The 17,276-nt window shown below is 44.3% G+C and overlaps 1 protein-coding gene across 1 annotated transcript in view; it reads left to right on the forward strand.

Moving 5' to 3' along the window:
- The window catches only part of grik2 (glutamate receptor, ionotropic, kainate 2), a 540,292-nt gene that overhangs the window by 444,541 nt on the left and 78,475 nt on the right, over positions 1 to 17,276 (forward strand). Inside the window, exon 15 of the mRNA XM_061715437.1 lies at positions 14,380 to 14,605. Coding sequence (XP_061571421.1) covers positions 14,380 to 14,605 — 226 coding nt within the window. The remainder of the gene's footprint in view (positions 1 to 14,379; positions 14,606 to 17,276) is intronic.

The following is a 17,276-nucleotide window of genomic DNA, read 5'->3' on the forward strand; positions in this document are numbered from 1 at the left end:
AGGTTTCTTCCCTCCTAAAGGGGAGTTTTTCCTTGCCACTGTTTGGCTTAAGGCTTTTCTCCCACTAAGGGAGTTTTTACCTGCCATTGTTTATATAATAATTGCTCGGGGGTTTATGTTTATGTTTATGTTTATGTTTATGTTTATGTTCATGTTCTGGATCTCTGGAAAGCGTCTAGAGACAACATCTGTTGTATTAGACGCTATATAAATAAAATTGAATTGAAATTGAATTGAATTGAATACATCAAAAGGTGCGTCTCCATCCTGCGACAAAGCGCATTACTTTTCTCAGTCAAAAGCATTACCGTGGCGACGATAGACGCCAAAAAGCGTGGCCCCCCCTTCATCTGATTTGTCCATATTTGATAGACTACTTTCTGCCATAACGACATAAAGACTTGTGGGTGGTGTCATCGGACTCGGTTTTGAGTCCTTGAACATAATTGGTGAAAATTAGCCCTGCCCCTTCTTCTGATTGGCCGATATTTGATAGTCCCTATTTTCTGCCTTAACTTTTGAATGGTTTGACATAGACAGTTGTGGGTGGCGTCATCTGACTCGGTTCTGACGCCTGCACCTTAATTGATGCAAATTAGCCCCGCCCCTTCATCTGATCAGAATCAGAATCAGAATCAGAAAAGGGTTTATTGCCAAGTTTTCAAACGAGGAATTTGTTTTGGGGATTGGTGCAACACAATACAAATATAAAAACAAATATATAAGAGATAAAATTAAATAAAAGGGGGGACCGGGGCCTTGTTGACGAGGACAGCTGCAGACGGGAAAAAACTGTTCTTGTGGCGTGAGGTTTTGGTCCTGATGGACAGCAGCCTTCTGCCAGAGGGAAGAGTCTGGAACAGTTTGTGTCCGGGGTGGGAGGGATCTGCTGCAATCTTTCCTGCACGCTTCAGGGTCCTGGAGGCGTGCAGGTCCTGGAGAGATGGGAGATTGTAGCCAATCACCTTCTCTGCAGAGCGGATGATACGCTGCAGCCTGCTCCTGTCCTTCACAGTGATTGGTCGATATGTGATAGTTCCTATTTTCTGCAATATTTTTTGAATGGTTTGACATAAAGACTCGTGGGTGGTGTCATCGGACATGGTTTTGAGTCCTTGACCATAATTGGGGGAAATTGCACACGCGATTGCACGCGTTCATCGCTGCTTGCAGCTTTAATTTTTTCATTTTTTTCTGTGCAAGTGTTTTTTTTTATTTCTTTTGTAGCTTTTGTGGCACTAGTGGCAATTATTATTGACAGATGCATGAAGAATGCATATCTTTGGACATGCAGTGGCACTAAACCAGATTAGTTGTCTGGTGCCAGAGGTGCAATAGTTCTATCAGCATTTTCTTTGTTTGTGATACTATTTTAATGCAAATCAAGGATGATTGTATGCGTGTCAGTGGAGAAACAAGGATAGAGTGGTTTCAGCTGACTTGTACTTATTTAGAATTACCCCCATGCTGATCAGTGGATTGCCAAAATGATCCTTGTTGGTCATGTTATGCTACAAAATACAGCTAAAAGCTTTTTTGTTAGAAAGTTATTTTTTTTTAATTCCAATGAATCTGGCAATGGCAATAAATACATCTGTTAACTTTGCACAACCATTTAGAAACAATGTGAATCATTGTGAATCATTACCAGAAAGATGTCAGTCATTGTCTGTTGCCTGTAGGCTAGATGTTGAACTGAACACACATAGCATGTTTCTTTTCTTAATATATATATATATATATATATATATATATATATATATATATATATATATATATATATATTCCAATTTTTATCACCCAGTGCTCCTAACTATGAATCAATATTGCAATGCTCTCCCTCAGCCCCCCGAAGTGCCTTGCACTGAGCTCAAGCCTCCTTCGTTTGCTTGAGGAGTGAGCTGGCCCTTCTTTTCACCCAACTTCCCTGGCTGGACATAACGCTCTGAACAATCACATTATTCCACCCAGATCCTCCCTGCCCCCTCCGGTGCCCCGGCCAGCCAGAGGAAGCACTGTACAGCCCAAGACTGCTGCATAATTTTGTGATGGTAGCTAGCTCTCTTTAGCTACCCAAGGGAACACAGTGAGAACATGCTAACTCCACACAGAAAGGTTTTTTTGCCAACCCCACCCAGGGCATGTGTGCTGATGACATGGGGAAATAAAGACGCCCTCAGCACCCACAGCGTCCCTGGCATGAATTGAACCCAGGACCTTCTAGTTGTGTGGTGGCTATACTACGTTCTGCGGTGTTGTGCAACTCAGGTAGCTTGCTTATCAGTTATCGAAGGCTTATTAATAATTTTATTCAAGAATTATTAATAATTAATAAAGTGGACTATTTCTCAAATTGAATGACCAATATGATAAATAAAATCCTCGGGGCACCACCCTGGGGCCTTAATCCAGGGAAATGATAACTTAACAGCAGAATATCAGTCTCAAAGTAATTACTATACCCAGTCATTAATTGAAGGAGTGAGATCCGAACACACACGCCCAGCCTTGGCGGCAGATAAGCACAGAATAAACAGAGACGACTTTTTGCGATCAGAAATTTATTCACACTAGTGTCAAACAGTTGGTAAACAACACTTCGAAAAAATTCTGATGGTTCAATTACACAAATAGAGACACAAAATCATAAAGGAAAAAGGAGGGGTTCTTCGGATCCTCCGGGTGGAGACTGGTGTGTGTGTGTGTGTGTGTGTGTGTGTGTGTGTGTGTGTGTGTGTGTGTGTGTGTGTGTGTGTGTGTGTGTGTGTGTGTGTGTGTGTGTGTGTGTGCGTGCGTGTGTGCGTTAGAGCAGCGTACGCTGCGCGTCACGCGGTCTGGGGGCGGGTCACGCCGTGGTACGTGAGCACGTAGCCCGGAGGGCGTGCTACGTCGCGCTACGTGAACACGCCTCCAGGAAGGCGGATCACGGCAGTGCAGCCGTGAGGGAAAATATGACGGAAAGCGCAGCAGACCACGGATAAAACAACGGTGAAACACCACGTGGATCTGACGCGCAACCGGGTTTAGTGAAGAGAGGGGGGGCGGAGGAGCGGGTCAGCGGACTGCGCTCGGACGTCGCACCGCCGTGCCTGCGGGATCTCCGACGCGTCACACAGATGCGCGGCTGCAGGTGCAGCCGGGGGGGGCCAAAGGGGGTTTGTGAGCTCTAACGGCCGGTTCGGTAGATCGGCCGCAGGTCCCACTCGAGAGCCGGGTCGGGAGTGAAGCCCCACCCGCTCCGAGATACAGTCGGGAGCCGCGGTCCGATCACTCGGCGGTGAAAGCTCACGTAACAGGCGTACAGTACAATCAATACGTCACACAATGTATAAACTCAATAAACAGGATCAAAACAACCGAAATAAACTTTACTAAGTCTGCCCAGACGCTAGTTGCCTCTTACTGTTTAGTAGGTGTGGGAGAGCAGCCGCTCTGTTTGAGGAGGAGGAGGAGGAGGGGGAGTGCGTCCAGCCCGTGGTGCTGTATAACGCTTCTTGCGCGCACCTGGGGGGGGGACTCCGTCTCGCCCCGTCCGACTCTGGGGAAAAGGAACACAGGCAGGATTGCAGGACCGGCGACCCTATTACCAGCGCTTGACGGTCTCCAGTGGCCCTTTGTGGCGGTCGGCGCCGGGCCCCGATGTCGGGATGCTCCGGGAAAGACCTTTCTTTTTTTTTTTTTTTTCTTTTTTTTACCTTGTCTGCACACATATTATTGATTGATACCATGACGGTAGAAACCAAAAGTGTATATGTGTGCATTATTACTATATTTAATATATATACATATATATACGCACACATATGCGTACACATACATAAATATACACATACAAACCCAGTGTTTTTTTTTTTTTTTTTTTTTCTTTTTTTGGGGGGGGGGTGACGACCTCCACTGCCAATCCAGGAAGCAGGAACACACGGAGACACACGTCAAGCACTGGAAATCTGCAACAAAAAACCACAAACAAAGCACGAAACCGGCACGGAGCCAACCAAAACAATAACAGCAATCGACCTAAATCTTGAGATCTGATCGCAGTCTGAGCTAAGCTATCGCTACCGCTACCTAAACCCAAAAACTAGAGAGCCAGCATGCAGGTGAACAAGCCAGTGTGTATATCTATGTGTGTGTGTGTATGTATATGATCATGCGTGTGTGTGTGTGTGTGTGTGTGTGTAAATGCATGTGACTAAGTGACTATATGTGTGTGTGTGTGTGTGTATGTGTGTGTGTGTGTGTGTGTGTGTGTGTGTGTGTGTGTGTGTGTGTGTGTGTGTGTGTGTGTGTGTGTGTGTAATAAACCAAACAAAGCTCCACCTGAAGTGTATCTATAGTGGGGGAGGGGGGGGAGCAACCCCGCCACCCGCGAGACCAGAGGCCGACACGGAAGAGCCCGGAACCCAGGCCACCGGCAACCCCACAGAGGGGAGAAGTAGGAGGAGGCAACCCACCGCCTGCGAGGCCCCCCCCCCCCCCCGGCGGCGGCCGAGGGGGCCCGCGGGCGGGGCCCCCACGGCGCGGGAAGAAGCAGCCAGGGATCCCGCGGCGGCGGACCGCGACCCAGGCAATCCCCGGCCACCCGGTCCGGGCCGGACACGCGGCCAGGAGGCCCTCACCCTTCAGGCCAACGACCCCCACCCGGCAGGGGGCCAGCCTGCCCGGAGAGACAGAGCCGCCCCGGCCGCCGACGCGGGCAGGCGCACCCGTCCCCCACGAAAGTGGCCCTCCAAGACCAGAGGGGTGCCCCGCCGCAGAGGCAGCGGGGGGGACCGGAGACGGGCCCGGAGAGAGGGAACCCCCCAACAAGGCGACACCCGTGCAGGCCCGACAACGGAGGGCCCCAGACCCAGGCATCCCATTCATTCATCCATTCACCTATCAGATACCTATACTAATAATAATATAATATACTATACATAATAATAATAATAATAATAATAACCATCTTTGTATAATATAATATTCATAAATTATTAAGTTTTGATGTCCTGCCAATGGAGGCTCAAATCCTCCATGGCAGGACCCTTCCATACCGCATTCTCACCGACACAGACATACAATCACGCACCGTTTCCCCCTCCCCGGGGGGGTCCAGCACCGCCAGAAGGCACCCCAGGCTGCACGGCGGGCCCCGCCAGGCCCGGGTAACCCGACCCACCTGTCCCAGGCCAGTGAGGGAACGCGGGTGATGTGGGACCCCCTCCCGCCCCTGGTGTTGAGTGCGTGTGATTAATGCCATAAAAACAGGGAGGGGGGAGGGCCAAGTATCGATTGACACCGACCCCCCCCCCTCCCGAACTACGGGAAAGACCTTTCTACCGCGGTGGCGCCCACGGAGTCGGCTGGCAGGATGCCCGGGGCAGATGCTGCGCTGGTTGGATGCGGGAGTCGGGCTAGGAAAAATTGCACCTCTGCCAGCAGGCAAAAAGGCCGGGCAGATGAAAAAGTGAAAAGGAAAAAGAAAAAGAAAAAGAAAACTTGGAGCTAAACTCCAAGTTTTGGCCAGATGCCAAAAAAAATGAGGAGTGGCAACGGAAAAACGGAAAAAGCAGAGACAGGCATCAGGTGGCTGCTCATCTTTTATAGTCTCCTGGGCGGGACTGACCCGCAGGCGGTGCCCCCCTTTTTCTGGTCATGCAGAGGCCTGGCTTTCGGGCTCCGGTGCGTCCGACCCCCCCAGGTGTCATAAACCCCCAGGGAGTCTGTTCCCTGGCAGAAATCCTGCTGATTCACTGTTTTGACCCCCCTCTAGGTGCCATAAACCTTAGTTCTGTTTTCGTGGACCTTCTTTGATCTGGGCATAAGCGGATCATATCGAGCCAGGCCGCAGGGGTCATGGACTGAGCGAGAAGATAGCAGCAGGGCCATAAAACTCTGCTTTCAGGAAGGAGGCCGAGTCTGGCTTTCACTGGAATTTGATGACAATGTAATGTTCCTCCGATCGCACATGTCAGGAATTCATCATCATATTTTCACATGGGCTGAGCCCAACAGCGGTTTTATCAACAGTCATTCCAGAGATATGTTACGAAATGCGTTCAGCAGTTATACCTGTTATTGGATACAAAAATGAAAATTGTTTCATTTATAGCACGTACAAATAGCACTGTTGGGTTTGTATGTACTCCCCATGTTTGTGTGGGTTTTCTCCAGGTTCTCTGTCTTCCTCACTTCACAATCCAAAAACATGTATGTTAAGTCAATTGGTGATCCTAAATCCCAAGTGTGTGACGATTTGTCGCCTGTCAATTGACCGGCAATCTGTCCAGGGTGAACCCGTGTCTTTTGCCTGGAGTGCAGGGACAGGCCTCAGAAGACCCTTGTGACCCCAAATATGATTAAGTAGGGCATAGATAATGGATGGATGATATGAGAGATGAATTACAGATTGTTTTCAGAAGAGTTGTACACAACATAATATATTACTATATATTACTAATATATTATGTTAAATCTATGATTAGTATTTTAAAAATTTGCTGTTAATATTTCCTATGTCACATCCATGGTATGCCAACAGTGTCATCCAGTTTTAGAGAAAAAATGATTTACGGGTCAATCTACGCACCTAACCTCACCTATGGTCATGAACTGTGGGTAGTGACCGATAGGACGAGATCGCGGATACAAGCGACTGAGATGAGTTTCCTCCGCAAGGTGGCTGGACGCTCCCTTAGAGATAGGGTGAAGAGTTCGGTCACTCGGGAGAAGCTCGGAGTCGAGCCGCTGCTCCTTCACATTGAGAGGAGTCAGCTGAGGTGGCTTGGGCATCTGTATCGGATCCTCCTGGACGCCTCCCTAGGGAGGAGTTCCAGGCATGTCCCTCCTCCCTAGGGAGGAGTTCCAGGCATGTCCCTCCTCCCTAGGGAGGACTTCCAGGCATGTCCCTCCTTCCTAGGGAGGTGTTCCAGGCATGTCCCACCTCCCTAGGGAGGTGTTCCAGGCATGTCCCTCCGGGGGTAGTCCCCGGGGAAGACCCAGGACACGCTGGAGAAACTATGTCTCTTGGCTGGCCTGGGAATGCCTCGGACTCCCCTCGGAAGAGCTGGAGGAAGAGATGGAGGAAGAGCTGGAGGAAGAGATTGAGGAAGAGCTGGAGGAAGTGTCTGGGGTGAAGGAAGTGTGGGCATCTCTGCTGAGACTGCTGCCCCCGCCACCCGGGAACAGATAAGCGGCGGACGATGGTTGGATGGATGATATTTTGTGGCTGGACAACGTTAAGGTTAGGGTTAAAGCACGATGGTTAGAAGTAGGAAACGGTTGACAACGGATCCCAATTTACTTCGCATAGGTAGAAAATAGTGGTGAGAGGTCGTGGGCATTTCACAGATTTTTGTGAGATCAGGTTGGTTTTAATTGTAGTGACTAAGATTGATTTTGCGGTTATAGTTTTAAATAACAAAATAAACCACATTTACAGTGTAATTATTTCAAGTATAACGTAAGTTGCTACACACGTCACTCTTAAACACAAAGACACACACACACATACACACACATACACACACACACACACACAAACACACGCACAGATATTGACCGTGCATAAATAACTGTGTCCAGAGCGCAAACTGTGTCCAGCAGACACACAAATTCAACCCCTGGACCATATGAAAAAGAATATGAAATTTTGCAAGCGCACAAAACTGCCACTAGGAGGAGCCAAAGCGCTTTCAATGCTCAGTTCTCCTTACTCTGCACTCTGACCGCGCTCTCGAGGACTTTTGATATTTTGGAGGTATGGAGTAGTGACCTAAAGCCTTGCATGATTGGTAGTTTTCTTATAAACTAATGAGAGTACACCCACCCTGAAGCCTTCTGGGCTTTGACTACCTGTCTGTCTGAATCACTTCCATCTGACTTTTTTTAGTTTGTTTTACCTCTGGACGTTGGATTTTACTCTCTTCAGTACAGCGGCTAGGAGAAGTAAAGCATGGAGAAAATACAAAAATTATGTAGACGGATACTGCCAAATAATTTTTTAAAAAAGCTGTTAATTCCTTATATAATGTGTACTCATTGTTTTGCTCATTTCATTTTTATGCCATACGACGTACCACTAATTTTCTAGTTTATGTGAACGAAACAGTACATGTAATCAATCATAGCAAGTGTTACTAGTAACAGCTTATTAATATGATATTTATTTTGTTTAGATACAATAAAAGTAATACCAAACAGTCCAAATTAAAGGGAAAGTACAAAATGTGTGGTTTGAATGTTTGGTGCTTAAAACTACATTGTGGTCTTTTCCAAAAAACACTTCTAATTCATAGTTTTCATAGGTAGTACAAGAATATACTATAGTATTTTATGGTTGAACTCAATGAAAATCAGATGAGAATTTGATTGAACAACAACAGTTATCTGATATGATATATTATCTGATAAAGTATGGTTAAATAATAAATCACACAGTGTGGTAAGACGCATGCAGAGACACAGGTGTAGACTGAACTCACACGGAATGTGGACCAAACAATACTACACGATGAGCTGGGGAATGTGCAGGGTATAAGTAGGCATGAGACCAGGTGAAACAGATGAAGGTGATCCATGATGTGGAGAACTGAGGAGTGCTGGGAGTTGTAGTGTCAGGACCGGTTATCAGAAGGCTGGCAACGCTGACCCTGGTAGCGTGGGAGGAGCAGGGATGAGAGTAGTCCCCCCCTTGAGGGACGTCTCCAGAAGTGCATATATATATGATATATTTATAATAAATAAAAATGGTAATGGTGAAGAGAGGCAGGGAAAAGGAGAGGAGAAGAAGGGTGAGAGGCACCGCCCAGTGGATCATGTCGGTGCCCCCTGCAGCATAAGCCTATAGCAGCATATCTACCGCAAAGCTATATTTGAGACTAACTATTATAGTCTTGTTCTATAGCTGCAACTATGACTACTGACTCTAACACACTAGAGTTTACACTACCTAGAGATTTACCAACACCAGCTAGAGGTTTACTAAACACTAACTATAGGCTTTACTAAACAGAAAGGTTTTAAGTTTAGTTTTAAAGGTGGAGGTGGTGTCAGCCTCCTTAACCCAGATTGGAAGTTGGTTCCAAAGTAATGGTGCCTGATAGCAGAACGCCCGCCCTCCAAATCTACATTTAGATACTCTAGGAACTACGAGTAAACCTGCACCCTGGGAGCGGAGAGCTCTGCCAGGAACATAAGGCACTATCAAATCTTGTAAATACTGCGGAGCTAAGCCGTTTTGGGCTTTATATGCAAGTAATAAAATTTTAAATTGAATTCTGAATTTTACAGGTAGCCAATGGAGCGACGCTAACACTGGAGAGACGTGGTCTCTCCTGCTGATTCCTGTCAGCAATCGTGATGCTGCATTCTGGATCAGCTGGAGCCTATTCAGCAAATTACTTGGACATCCTGCTAACAACACATTACAGTAATCCAGTCTAGAAGATACAAACGCATGAACTAGTTTTTCTGCATCACTCTGCGAGAGGATTTTCCTAATTTTTTCAATATTACGGAGATGGAAAAACGCTATTTTACAAACCTGATTAACATATGGTTATGGCTTTCTGCCATAACTTTTGAATGGTTGTATATAGAGAGTCGTGGGTGGTGTACTCTGACTCGGTTTTGAGCCCTTGAATATAATTGGTGCAAGTTAGCCCCGCCCCTTCATCTGATTGGTCGATATCTCATAGTTCCTACTTTCTGCAATAACTTTTGAATGGTTTGACATAGAGAGTTGTGGGTGGTTTCATCTGCTAAATGTCCAGGCCTGAAGACATTTACATGCAAGTCATACAAGCTTCCACTGCAGCACACCTGAAAGTGCACAAGGGTGTTAGGGCCCGTTCATCGCTGTTTGCAGTTTTAATTGTGTTTGAAATACTAAACAATGTCACCAAAATGTTGTTGTATGATCTTTATACAGGATGTGATTGTAATACATTTACTAATCATAATTTAAAAGATAACATAACTCTTAAATAGAAGGCTGGTTATTTTTTTTTCTTCCAGCAGATGATTATAGAGGGTCAAATAGCAGAAAAGCTTTGTTGGAACTACTATATTTATTGAAGAAATATCTTCATTATGTTTTCTTAGAATAAAAATAAACATAGTCTAGTGTATTTTACAACACTGGGAATAATCTTTTTCTTTGGTATGTATTCATGCATACGCTGTTTTTTATGCTTTACGCATAATCAGTGCTCGATGCCTGTGTAGAGGCTTTTGGAAGTCTAAGCTCTCTGTTTGATTTAGAGTGTAGGTGGTTATATTATCCTCTGTGTATTCACAGCTGCTGCTCTTGCCTTATCAGCAGTCTGAAGCTTGCATGCTCAATCGCCTGATTTGTCAAGGGTGACTCCAGAAGATTCGGATAGGCACTCTGCAAATCACCCAGTTTATCTAAAATATTGACCAGCCACAAAAAGTCATTACACACAATAATGGCATGCGGGACCTGGGAGATGGGACTTAATTAGGTTTCAAATGGGTTCAAAAATGCCATCAAATCAGATTCACTGGAGAGTTGTGTGATCTTGGACTTTTTTTTCCACTGAATACAGATGTAGAAAGTAAATCACAAAGCCATTGACTAAACTCTGCTCCTTCTACCAAAGGGTGATAGCAGCACAGAGATGAAAATTGTTCTCATCCATATTTATACTTCTGCTGTAAAGCATGTCCCTCTGCTTTAGCCTTTGAAGCAGATGAATATGTTTCATCCTGAAGCAGAGGGCTATGTTGAAAAAAAGTGTTAATGGCTTAAAGCAGCACTATGTAACTTTTCCACCTTAATATCATATTTCCAGAGTCATTGTGATGGTACATCAACTTCCAACATGTTTAATGACACCTCTGTCATGGTTTGGGGGGGTCTGTATCACCTTCACTGGCACTATGTAACTTTGAGGAGCATGGTAGGAACCCTGCCACACTAAAAAACTAAACATTTTTATGGCTTTGACTGCTTTACGGCATACGTCACTTCCCCCTCCTTCCCGATTCGTAGTCGAGACGAAAATGTGCGGGGCGTGGAGCGCAGCTCCGCAGAAGCTGGTAACCCGTTGCTGCATTGTGGCTGCAGCAGCTCCACATAACAGACGTGGGGAAAAGATCGCTAATGGTTTAACTTTTCACCGCTTTCCTGCTTGGAGGCAGAACCACGGAGGCCAAGTATATGATAACAAAGTAAAAGAGTAAAAGAGTTTTCGGCTCGGTTGTATCGCGGCTGTAACGACCAAACATAACGTTCCTCAGTAAACAGACAAACACGCACACAGACGGGCGTCGGATCAAAACACGGGTTTATTAAACCACAAACAAACACTCATTCAAACGGGTTTTATTCCCCACTACTCCAGCTAAACACAGTTGCTGGCCAGCTCTCTGCGGTGAGATTAATTTTGTTGAGGAAAAAATATTAACTATTTTATTTGTAGCTGCAGAGGAAAAAAAAACAAAAATATTGCTCACGCCTCGGAGCCTCTTCAGCATAATATAGCAGTCAAAAAGAAAAGAACAGAAAAGTAAGAGTAATACAAAACATGTACTGTATATTGTACTATTATACTAATTTATTGAAACACATGGCGAGTCAAACATTTACCAAAGCAGCTGCCAAACACTCCTAAACAAGGTAGTAAGACGTGGGTTTTGCAGAACTGCGGCAGTTCAATTCAATTAAATTCAATTTTATTTATATAGCGTCTAATACAACAGATGTTATCTGTAGACGCTTTCCAGAGATCCAGAACATGAACATAAACATAAACATAAACATAAACATAAAGGGCAGTAAATCCCTTATAAAGAGTGGCGCTCCGACGAGGAGCTCCATTCTTTAGTAGGGATTTCATATGGATCCAGACCGTTAATAATCATTATTTTCTCCATATACCGCTCCCTGGCTTCCTTGTTTAAGGTATCCCGGTAAATTCCAGTTCCTTTCCAGCAGTTTAACATCTTTTCTTTTGCGTTCCGTCTGTTCACTTGGTGAAACAGAAAAGCGTCCCGTCTTCTCTCATCAAAACAAATGCACGCGGCGGGACAGGAGTTTTCCGGCAGTACGCGCTGGTGCTCATGGGAAACGTAGTGTTCTTTCTGGTAAAACACTACCGCTTTTGTCCAAAAGATGCCGCCAAACTCAGAAAAGCTGAAAGTTACGTTGTGGTGCTTTAAGTAAATAAATAAAAGTAAATAAATACATACAATTTTACATCATAAAAAGGATTGATTCTTGCTCACCTTATAAGTGTAAGAGGAGATTTATTTTTGTTAAGAAGGTTATTTTGGTCATTCAGGGTTCATTATTTTATAAATATATTCTTTATATTCTGATGTAAATCAGGGACTATAATGACACTAGTCAATTTATCTGTAGTGATTAGTCTGTTTTAGATTTGGCGGAGTGATACGCCACAGTACGGCACTAGGTGCTGTGTTGATGTTCTAAAATCCTACACTGTTGAGCGGACATTAAAGTACACTCGAACTCGGCAGAAGTTGTCCCGTGTTTATCCTACTCACAACCCGAAAAAGGTTTAATTTAATAAGGTAAGGCTTAACTCTACACCAGCCTTACATAAGTAAAAGTTCAGAGCTCAAAACCCCCCAAGAGCCCCGTGATCGGGACCGCAAAACGGTACTAGTTTCTTCTGAGCAGAGTAAGATTTTTGTCCGCAGGTCGAGGCGCGGTCGGCACGCGTGGTCGGATGCGCGTTACTAGTCAACACAATAGATTAATATTAATAACCCAATATCGTGATACAGTTGGTCACCTCTACAACACGTTTTGTGACGTTTTTGTATCGCAAAATTTTGTGGCACGATATATTGTTACACCCCTAATTGTCACCAATCACCGATACATTTTGTGTCTGTTAGCCTCTGTTAGCCTCTTAGCATGGCCTCCCCTTCTCCCACCGTTTCACCTCTTTGCTGCTCAGTGTGTGAAATGTTTAGCTATTCCTCTGCCACCTTTAGCGAAGACGGTAAGTGCTTAAAGTGTAGTTTATTTGCAGGACTGGAGTCGAGGGTCAGTCAGTTAGAGGTCCGGTTCCCAGCTGGGTGACGGTTCGGAGGAAGCGTAGTCCTAAAGGGTGCACGGAACACCACCACTCGCTTCACGTCTTTAACTTTTTTTCCCCACTCAGCGACACACCCGCTGAGAAACCGACCCTGGTAATTGGCGACTCCATAGTGAGGCATGTGAGGCTGACTCCAGCGACCATAGTTAGGTGTATCCCGGGGGCCAGAGCAGGCGACATAGAAGCAAATTTGAAGCTACTGGCAAAGAGTAATTGTAAATTTGGTAAAGTTATCATAAATTTCAGAGCTAATGACTCCCGTCTACGCCAGTCGGAAGTCACTAAAATGAATATTGTCTCGGTGTGTAACTACGCCAAAACCCTATCGGACTCCATAGGTTTCTCTGTTCCCCTCCCCAATCTGACCAGCGATGACATGTTTAGCCGCATGCTCTCGCTCCGCTGCTGGCTGTCGCGGTGGTGTTCAGAAAACGACGTGGCCTTTATTGACAATTGGGAGACGTTCTGGGGAAAGCCCGGTGTGATTATAAGAGACAGCATTCATCCCACCCGGGATGGTGCAGCTCTTATTTCTAGAAATCTGGCCAATATTATTAGACACTCCCCCTGACAATGCAGGGTCCAGGCCAGGATGCAGAGCTGCAGTCTTACACACTTCTCTGCTGCTTCTCGAGGACCAACGCCTGCCAATAAAACTGTAGGATTGCATTATGTAATTGGCAACTCTAAAACTGTAGGATTGCATTATATAATTGGCGACTCTAACCAGGTGCCTAGCAAAATAGAAGTGGTTGCAGTTCCCCGCCCTCCAAAAGTTCACCAGTGGCGGCGTTATATAGGCGTTAACCAAAATAACCATGTAAAAATTAAAACCAATGCGCATTTGGTACCAATAAGAGACCGAAAAATTTGATGTGGACTACTAAATATATGATCGTTAAGCTCCAAGTCTCTATTAGTAAACGATTTCACAAGAATGCATATTGAGAAAGGGCTGACAAGACACAGGGGCAAAAAAATAAATTAAACCAGGAATGTCAAACAAGGAAACAGATATTACAAATAAAAAATGAAAAAGGATAAAACACAAGACCAAACCAGAAGAACCAAAAAAACACAAGAATAGAAAATCAAAACCTAATAAACACCGACAGAATCTAACCGTTTTTGTTTCTTTTAGTCACCCTGTACAGTACATCACGATTCCAAACACAACTTTGCACTGCTCTATATGTGTAAAGTATACTTTAAAATTAAATTAATTGCCATAATTGTCTGCATATATAAGGATATATATTGTACACTATGATAATGTCACTTGTGACTCTTTGTGTCCTTACAGAAAACTAAGATCTCTACATATGATAAGATGTGGGAGTTCATGAGCAGTCGGAGGCACTCGGTGATGGTCAAGAGTGTTGAAGAAGGCATTCACCGTGTGCTTACCTCAGACTATGCATTTCTCATGGAGTCCACCACAATTGAGTTTGTGACACAACGCAACTGCAACCTCACACAGATTGGCAGCCTTATTGATTCCAAAGCATACGGGGTTGGCACACCCATGGGTATGTATACCAGAATGATGTACCATGTTTCTCTTAGGAATATTAAGCTTTTGTGTTAACGATCACCCTAAATGTGCTTTGCGAAACTACAAACCACTCATAGATATTTCCCTATTAAAGCCACATTTCCAGATATATACGTATGTATATACATATGTATATTTCTGTGTGTGTGTGTGTGTGGGTGTGTGTGTGTGTGTGTGTGTGTGTGTGTGTATTTATATATGTTTATATTTATAAGGGCCCCATTCCTTTAACCCTATAATGCCAGATGTATCATATTTGATACATGAGTTTCAGAGAAAGGTTTATTTATATGGCACAATACAATGACACAGTTCTTTACAAAGCCATTAAAACTTCATCACACAGCAGAAAATAAAAGCATGATTTAAAATTTAAGCCAAGAGAAATAAAGAAAAAAAAATGGCAAAGCAAGCTATTGACTGGCCTGGGACTCCCCCTTTGAGAAGTGACGAGACCGCGGAAGAGAGGATAACAACAGTCACGGCATGACAATTGCACAATAGAAGAAGAAGAGAGCTGCTGTATCATTGGACTCCATATCGTGTGTTGTCCTCCTTTTAAAATGCGGCACATTTGTTTACTAATTGTTCTAACTAACAGGAAGAATGCCAATGCGAAAAGGCGTGTACTGCCACCTAGCGTCGCTGAGTCAAACGCACCTCACTCAATCATCCGGTTCTCTCTCACGTATATTCGGATTTCTCTGAAACTCAAGTTAAATCCTTAAGTCGATTATTGCCAATACCTTGATTTAGATGTGCATGTAATCATACTGACCGATGAATCACCAGTGGTCTTCAACCCTGGTCCTCAGGACCCCCTTTCCTGCATGTTTTAGATCGTACCCTGCTTCACCGCACCGTGATATTCAATTCAATTCAATTCCATTTTATTTATATAGCGTCTATTACAAAATAAGTTGTCTCTAGGCGCTTTGATGGCTATGGGATACTTATGACAAATAAAAAATGGAAGAGGAGAAGAGACGAAGGGTGAGGGGCACCGCCCAGTGGATCATGTTGGTGTTCCCCTGCAGCATAGGACTATAGCAGCATATTTACTATGAAGCTATGTTTGAGACTAACTATTATAGTCTTTTTCTATAGCTACAGCTATGACTACTGACACAGTAGAGTTTACACTACCTAAATATTTACCAACACCAGCTAGAAGTTTACTAAACACTAACTATAGGCTTTACTAAACAGAAAGGTTTTCAGTTTAGTTTTAAAGGTGGAGGTGGTGTCAACCTCCTTAACCCAGATTGGAAGTTGGTTCCATAGTAATGGTGCCTGATAACAGAACGCCCGCCTTCCACATCTACATTTGGATACTTTAGGAACCAAACCTGCACTCCGAGAACAGAGAGCTCGGCCAGGAACATAAGGCACTATCAGGTCTTGCAAATAATGCAGAGCTGAGCCGTTTTGGGCTTTATACACAAGTAATGCGTAAAGTAAAATTTTAAATTGGATTCAAAATTTTACGGGTAGCCAATGGAGCGATGCTAACAATGGAGAGACGTGGTCTCTCCTGCTGATTCCTGTCAGTACTCGTGCTGCTGCATTTTGGATCAGCTGGAGCCTATTCAGCAAATTACTTGGACATCCTGCTAATAACACATTACAGTAATCTAGTCTAGAAGATACAAACGTATGAACTAGTTTTTCTGCATCACTCTGCGAGAGGATTTTCCTAATCTTTGCAATATTACGGAGATGGAAAAATGCTATTTTACTGATTAACATATGGTTTAAACGACAAATCCTGATCGAAAACAACACCAAGGTTTTTCACAGTTGCACTGGAAGCCATCGCAACACCATCTAATCCCTTCCTAAGATGCTCTGGACCAAGAATGATAACCTCTGTTTTATCTGAATTTAGAAGCAAGAAATTTCCGGACATCCAGTCCTTGATGTCCCTAAGACATGCCTAAAGTTTACAGTTCTGTTTCATCCGGCTTCATAGACAAATAGAGCTGCGTATCATCAGCATAGCAATGAAAGTGTATGCCGTGATTCTCGATTATACTTCCCAATGGCTGCATGTATAAACTGAACAAGATTGGCCCTAGCACTGAACCCTGCGGAACACCATAACAGACCTTCGGCTGTTCTGAAGAAACCTCATGTAAATGAACAAACTGGAATCTGTCAGATATATATGATTTAAACCAACGTAGAGCTGTCCCTTTAATCCCAACAACATGCTCTAACCTGTGCAGTAAAATGCCATGATCTACAGTGTCAAAAGCAGCACTGAGGTCCAGTAGAACCAGTATGGACACTAATCCCTTATCTGAGGTCCAGTAGAACCAGTATGGACCCTAATCCCTTATCCGAGGTCCAGTAGAACCAGTATGGACACTAATCCCTTATCTGTGGCCATAAGAAGGTCATTCGTGACTCGAACCAGTGCTGTCTCTGTGCTATGATGCATTCTGAACCTTGACTGAAAGACTTCAAACAGATCATTTCTATACAAATAGTCACATAACTGGCTTGAAACTACCTTTTCCAGAATTTTAGATACAAATGGAAGTTTGGAAATTGATCTATAATTAGCTAAGGTGTCTGGGTCAAGAGAAGGTTTTTTAAGTAAAGGTTTAATTACTGCAACTTTGAAAGCCTGTGGTACATAT

The sequence above is a fragment of the Cololabis saira genome, chromosome 3, assembly GCF_033807715.1.
Source record: "Cololabis saira isolate AMF1-May2022 chromosome 3, fColSai1.1, whole genome shotgun sequence".
NCBI lineage: Eukaryota > Metazoa > Chordata > Actinopteri > Beloniformes > Belonidae > Cololabis > Cololabis saira.